Genomic DNA, 7,500 nt, shown 5'->3' with positions numbered 1-7,500 from the left:
GCGGGCTTACAGATATCTGCGACGGCGACGGCGACGTCGATGAAAACGTCACCTCAAAACATGACTTTGCATTGTCGTAAATATTTCACGATTATTCCATCTCGCTCACGTCGTACAAAACGGGCGAAGTATCCTCACAAAATAAACTGGCACAAGCGGTTTTGCTAACTATCAAAGCGAATCAAAAAGCGAAATTTCAAGACATACGTTTATTTTGAAGAGAATGATCTTAGCAACGAAACCATTGAAGGTAGATTCCATTTCATTACATGAAATCTCTCAGTGGGATATGCCTAAATATGGCGGGAGTAGTGAAAATGATAGTGATAGTGGAGTGGTGATACCAATCACCTCCCACCAATGTGGCCCGCGTTCGAATCCCAGACTCGGCCTCATAAGAGGGTTGAGTGTTTTGGTTCTCTACTCCGGTTTAACCTGTCCTCAAAAAGTCAACGTTTGATTTGAGTTAAAATTGATTTCATTTCAATAAACAGTGTCCCCAATAAGAGCCCCAGAACAAGAAGACTTCACGATCGAATAAAGTTCATTGTTACAAATAATTAAAAGAAAAAGAAAATTAATTAAATAAATAAAATTAAAATAATTAAGTTAATTAATTAATTAAAATTAATTAAAGAAAAACAATAAGCTGACGTTTCTTTTTATGCCCCAGAACTAGAAGACTTGACATTTAAGTAAAGTTCATCATTACAATAAATTAAAAGAAAAGCAATAAGCTGATGTTTCTTTTTATGCCCCAGAACTAGAAGACTTAACACTCAAATAAAGTTCATTATTACAATTAATTAAAAGAAAAAGAATAAGCTGACGTTTCTTTTTTGATAAATACCGACAGTGGAAACCCCGAGTCAAAAACAAAAGACCCCCACTCCAAACGGAACACAACAAATGAGACATCACAGCCTTTTACAATAGCAACGCACCTTTTTCAAGTTGTTTAACTGCGAATTTAGCTTGAGATTTTGGAGAGGCTTTGCTCTTTGGATTTGACGACACAGCGGCGGAACTACTCTTTTCGCGCATCCGATTTATAGCATCCTTTATCTGTGGGGTCATAAGAAAATCAATAACTAAACAAATAAATAGAGAGATAACAGAAATATCAAACAAATGCATTAATCAATAGTCAGAAAATAGCAGCAAAATGCTTCGAGCAAACGCAAATATTCATTTACAGGGGAATATAAACCAACAACAATGAATTGAAACTAGTTCTTCAAATAGAGGCCATGTATACTTGCACGGTCCTAATTGTTTCCGACATATAGCGATATTTCTTGTTTACAAACATTGACGTCACATTTCTTTAGATATTCAAATTTGCCAACCACGGAATAAAAGAAGTCAATGTTTCAACAGCCCATCAGGTTCTGGATGGCATTGTAGCGACTTTACAATCTACGACAGCGACGTCAACGAAAACGTCACCTCAAAATTTAACGTTGCACTAAGTTTCTCGCAGTTAGACCATCTCGTTCGCGTCGTACAATGTGGGCAAAGTATCCTAAATATAAATTGGTACGAGCGGTTTCAGAGTAAAAATAGACTGAAAGATCCACATTTGTCTCTCTCGTTGTCGTCAAAACCTCAAATTTGGTGACTTCACGCCGTTCTGCAGTGTACACGGCACGAGTTCGTGCTAAAATGCGTGCGCACGTGCAGCACGATTACTTGTCTTCTTTTAACCAATGACATTGTTGTTTGGCAGCGTTCTCCTTGACGACCGCGTCGTAGATCGTAAAGTCCAATTAATAACAGTGGGTGACGTCACGAGATGCTCGAGAGTTTTCTATCAAAATATGCATTACGGGACATCAATTATGATCGCGCTTATTTTGTATTCAATAGACCTAATCGGCTAACTCAATGTTGTACCCAATTCAAATCCTCCGGGATCAAGATCCTTTGTGTATTGTATTTGCATGATAATGTAGCATTCATATTTAAATGATATGGAAATACCTGGAACAAAACGTTTTATTCCCAAAGGGTTTGAATTGGGTACAACATTGAGTTAGCCGATTAGGTCTATTTGTTTCGCACTTAAAATTTGCCAGCCAGCAAGGAGAATCAAGATAATTGTAACAACGCTTTTAAAGGAAAACCAGGAAGCTTCTAGAGCATTAGGGCTCCTGAAAAAGAAAGACGTCTGCATCTGTTCCAACACTTTAACTCTCTATTTACAGCTTCGGACACCAGAAGAGGTAAAGTCAGCCGGATACGCGAGGAAAAAGCTAAGAAAAACGCATTGCGGGAGACAGAGACAATTTTTCAGTATGCGGGCACATTTTGGTAAAAAATAGATATATATATGCTCCGCGAGGCCGCGAGAAATATTCGAATAAGACAAATATTTTTAACTCAAAAGCCAATCTTCCAACCTTGTGCGGCAATCGTGAGAATCTGCACTAAACAATGCGTATACCAGCACATTATCATTTTAACTCCCAAAGCACAGATTGCTACAGACAAAACAGGAAACAATATTCGACCAATATTACAATAAATAAGCAGCGGAGTTTGGTTTCTTACCTGTTTATTTAGCAAACAATGGAAAATAAAAATCATAAGCCCCTGTAGAGAATTGGCGATAGCAAAAATGTACTTGAAAGCGATAGTAGCTGAATTGAAGGAAAGGACTCCGAAAAGCCACGTGATTCCAAGCAAAGGAAGAATGACCGCGGAGCCCTTGATACCAGCTTTGACTTTCTCTATTTGTGTCTTGTTTTGAACGTGTCTCGTGCCCATCATTTGACGAATAACTAAGATGAATACCACGATATTCACCTATGGGAGGGACAATTCACAATCCATTAACTGTCTGGGCCTTATATCTTAGACGGGAAGGCGAATTCTTCGAGATTTGAACTACATCTAGTTTCCACAAAATTTGAAGGGGTTGGGGGAGGGGGGGGATACATTATGATTGAATGGATGAACAAACAAATAAATCAATCAGCAAATTCCTCAATGAACGAATATGAAAGAATGAATAACTGACTGAATGAATAAAATGAATTTATAAAAGAATGAATGATGAACTGAGACTGAATGAACGAATGAATGAATGAACGGACATGGATGAATGAATGAAACAATGAATGAATGAATGAATGAATGAATGAATGAATGAATGAATGAAAGAAGGGAATCATTTAAGCCTAGTCCTCATTGGCGATCCAAGGATAAGCATAAGAAGCTTCGTGCTGCTATGTTGGGGAGATCCGCGACATAGGCACAGGATCATACGCATGCGCAGGAAGTATTTTGCGACCTCTCGTCCCAACATTCATTTAATCAATAGGCTCACAGTCTTACGCTCATGTCCTCACTTGAAACAGAACCGGGGAACCGAAGGTTCCATATGGATGCTTAGATTCATATCGTAAGGAATTTTTACTGACCAAAATGATGGTTATTGCAGGTGCAATAAAAGCCCATATCAGCCCGCTGGAAACATCAAGCCAGCAAGCGTGCGCGTTACCGTACCCCACAGCTTGTGTAGCGGCCAATGAGATGGCGACGATGATGGCTGGAAAACCTGTTAAAAAAAGGGAAATAATCGTGTTCTTTAAGCAATAGAGGAAGTTTTCCATGTTTCCATAGCCTCATCTAAACACAAGGGGGAGTTGGGAGAATTCGAGACAGTTATGCAAACCCTCGACTGCGTCTCGGGTTTGCATAACTGATTTAAACTTTTTCCTGCTACTGAGTAAGGATCAGCTATCAAGTACTGACAGTACTAAAATTAAAATAAAATAGAAGTATTTGTGATTAGCACGTGCATACGGAAGCAAGTGCATATGGAGGCTACGCTCGTGTGATCTTAAAAATAAAAACTATTTAACATACAGTTACTACTTCGAAACCTTCCTAGCTTTTCTCAACAGCAAATTGGGCAGTGGAAAAAAATTAAAGGCAAATTACAGACCAGTATGTAAGTTACATTTGTCTCACACTTTCTTCTTAAGTTTGGATTTTTGGAGTAATTATAGTATAGTATGGTAATGCAAGTTGTAAGTATTGTAATTGAGGTTAGTTAATGTTGTAATTAATGAAAGTATTGTAATGTTAGTACATTGGATAGTGCTTGCACCGTGAGATAAAATGTATTGCTATAATAATAAAAAGCGATTAGCGAAAAATATTTTTATGCTATAATCAAGAGGGAGAGAGAGGGAGAGAGAGAGAGAGAGAAAACCTACCCCAGCCAAAAATGTAGAAATACTTGACTTTCTCCTCAGCGCTTCCACCAAATATTTTAACCAATAAAATGTAAAGTAACACACCCTCGCACAGCATCCATGAAAACAAAGAGAGCAGGAAGTAGTGAAGAAAAGCGGCAACTACAGTACATCCAACCTGTCAATCAATTAATCAACAAATCAAGTGAATCAGTGAAGCATGCCGGCCAATCATTTGTTTTCGAAAGACGTCACAGGGTACATGTTGGCCTCCCGGGCTGAGAATCTGACAGGCAATCTATCGTACTCTAATTTTTAAAAAGAAACACTCTGTCAACTTTAAATACTCCGTTATTTGCAAAATTCCAAAAACTGAATTTTGTTGGCGGTACTGACATTTCTAGAAAAAATGGAAAACTAGGACGAGAAAAAAAAAAAAGTCTTTATAGTGGAATTACACTAAGCTATCAAGCTAGTTTACAGGCACTCCACTGTTAACAAGGTGAAAGTAACAATTCAAACTTAACAGAAACATTAAGAACTCCAACTGGAAGGAGGCAACCAGTTGGCTATTTACAAAGCGTGTTAGCGTTGAATCCGGGACAACCGGAAACAAATCCAAGCCAGAGGTTAGAACGGGATTTGAACCCGGAGCAGCCGCATGCAAACCCAACGCCCTAACCACTGGACCACACTGCCTCCAACAACACAATTAAAAAATGTTTTTTTTTTAAAGCAAACGATACTGCCGGCCATATTAGAAACATTGTAAAACAATCGACTTCAATTTGATGCTAAATTCGAGCACTCTCTTATACAATTAAAGATTTGCATGGAAAAATATAACGGGATTAAACATATCCTTGAAGTCTCGCAAGTCCCTAGAGAATAAGGGAGCAAGACCGTCATCACATTCATCATATTCAAGAGAAAATAAAGGATAAAGGACGATTGATATGCCTCTTTTTTTTTCTTTTTTCTTTTTTGTTTTTGGGGGGGGGGGGGGGGGGGGGTTTGGACGATTTACGATAACTCAAGTGCCGCAAACTGTGAAAAACGGAAAAAACGCCGTCTGAATATTAAAACATACCTTGTTTCCCCTGGCCGATCCTTCAGCGATAACAAATATGCACGACAACGCAACTGCAACGCACAGGTTGAGAAGAACTTTAGCTCTCGGACTTTTCACTGCACGCCAGAACACCAGCGAAACAGCAATAGTTACAAGTACAGCAATCAGCGAGATAGTGCAACCAATGATTGAAATCATTTCAAGGGCTTTTGTGTCAGCTTCTCCAATCTCAAAATAGACAAAAAAAAAAAACTTGTTTAAACTGTTATTCCTATCTTTAAGAATTAAGAGACCCCGTCTTAAATATCTTGACCACTCTAAAGTAGGAAGGTTACCAACTGTGGAGCTGGCGTGGGATTCCAGCCCTCGGTTCTTCAAAAGGTGGATAACGCTATCCACTGGCTAATCACGATCCAGCGAATAAACACTAGCAAAATCAATAGCGTGAGGAGAGAAGCAAAAGCGAAACTATACCCGGACTATATAACTAGCGAAGAAGCAAATAAAGCGTGAAGTGTTGGAAATTGCAGACTGTTTGGTCTCCTTTTGACATTTCATTCGTTGATTCATTCAACACGGGAACATTTGAATCCACAAATGACCAGCTCCCAACATCAGTTGCTTCGTAGCTCGCTTGGTTAGAGCGTCGCACCGGCATCGCGACGTCACGGGTTCAAACCCCGTTAAAATCCTGAAATTTTCTGGCTTCTCTACGCAATTACTAAAATTCCGTTTACAGCTGCGAGAATCATAGCTTCACTTGATTTCATATCCGCAATTCAATATGTGATTCATTTCATATATCATTTCATTCGTTGATGCAATCATCACGGGAACATCAGAACCCACAAATGACCAGCTCCCAACGTCAGTGGCTTCATAGCTCTGTTTGTTAGAGCGTCGCACCGGAATCGTGAGGTAACGGGTTCAAACCCCGTTGAAGTCCTAAATTTCTCAGGCTTCCCTACGCAATTGCTAAAATTGCGTTCACAACTGCGAGGATCACATCTTCACTTGAAGTTGAAAATATTTTAACATGAATTGTACGCTCGTGTTACGTAGCAACAGCGTGCCTTAATTTAAAAAGTTGAAACTAGTAGAGCCGTTTCCCGTCCCTGAAAGGAGTCGCTCAAATGGTCACGTGATTTGCGATCATGTGACTGATAACTAGTTTCAACAAAAGCCCTGATGAAGACGTGAAAAAACGCCGCTTTTTTTTCTGAACATCTCAGCTAGCTGGAATCCGAAATCTCTGAATTTGATTGGCCAATAGTGTGCTCGTTTGATTGCATGACACGGACCACGGTCCGACATTTTGCCGCGCTAATTGCGGGAAATTGAAATGTTGCGAAAGTTTACAAACGAAGGAAAATAGTTACGTAAGACCTCCGGCACGGTTTTTCCCATACGGACTCCCGGCAAATAAATATGTATTTCTGAATTGTTAATTTGAAACTGAGTAGAGCATTTCCTATCTTTGGTTAACTTACAGTGGAGTCGAACGGATCCATGAGGGACGCAAATATGGTCAGGTGATCACATTTGCACGTAGTCATCTTTGCATCAGATTCACTAGGCACCAGCTCGCAACCGCTGGTTTTCCATATCGCGGCCTCTCCCTTTCGCCAGAAGACACATGTCGCTTTTGGTGAGGCCCCGGATGGATCGCTCACCTAAAGGAAAAAAAAAAAAAGAGGTAAAAGAGAGATTTAGTATCGCGGCGACTAAGAACTGCGAAAAACCTCTGGTTTCGGTCTAATTTCCACGCAGACGCCGACTGTCAAACGCTTCAAAATCATAACTAAAAAACACCAAGTGACAATCACGCTATCACACGCTCGTCATCCATAAATGTGACAAATATTCCACCTTCCCCTCTCTAGTTTCAATCATGCCAAGCCAATAAATTGAATTGGGTGTATGTTAAATTATGTACCAATCAGAATCGAGAGTCATCAACTGGACTGAAAACATTACATGGAATTTAGATCCGTAGGGACCGAAACCAGACCAGAGAATTTTGTTCTATCACTGATACGCCGTCGTCGCTGTCGCGGCTTCGCGGCAGACAACGCATGCGACAAGCTTACGAAAGGCCTACAACTGTCGTGTACGTCAGAAAAAATGTCGTAGCATTTAAAACATGTTTTAAAACGCTGCGACAATCGAAAGTCGTGTCGAGGCCAGTCGTAAGCTTGTCGTATGCGCCAAAAATCGTACCGT

The 7,500-nt window shown here is 39.9% G+C and overlaps 1 protein-coding gene across 1 annotated transcript in view; it reads right to left on the bottom strand.

Moving 5' to 3' along the window:
- LOC138046076 (uncharacterized) overlaps positions 1–7,500 on the bottom strand; it is a 71,811-nt gene that overhangs the window by 11,072 nt on the left and 53,239 nt on the right. The window contains exons 27-32 of the mRNA XM_068892755.1: positions 6,768–6,950; positions 5,296–5,505; positions 4,227–4,383; positions 3,426–3,562; positions 2,554–2,808; positions 945–1,065 (exon numbers count right to left, since the gene is read on the bottom strand). Coding sequence (XP_068748856.1) covers positions 945–1,065; positions 2,554–2,808; positions 3,426–3,562; positions 4,227–4,383; positions 5,296–5,505; positions 6,768–6,950 — 1,063 coding nt within the window. The remainder of the gene's footprint in view (positions 1–944; positions 1,066–2,553; positions 2,809–3,425; positions 3,563–4,226; positions 4,384–5,295; positions 5,506–6,767; positions 6,951–7,500) is intronic.

Source organism: Montipora capricornis, chromosome 4, assembly GCF_036669925.1.
Source record: "Montipora capricornis isolate CH-2021 chromosome 4, ASM3666992v2, whole genome shotgun sequence".
Classification (NCBI taxonomy): Eukaryota; Metazoa; Cnidaria; class Anthozoa; order Scleractinia; family Acroporidae; genus Montipora; species Montipora capricornis.
This window is presented reverse-complemented; position numbering and strand designations above follow the sequence as displayed.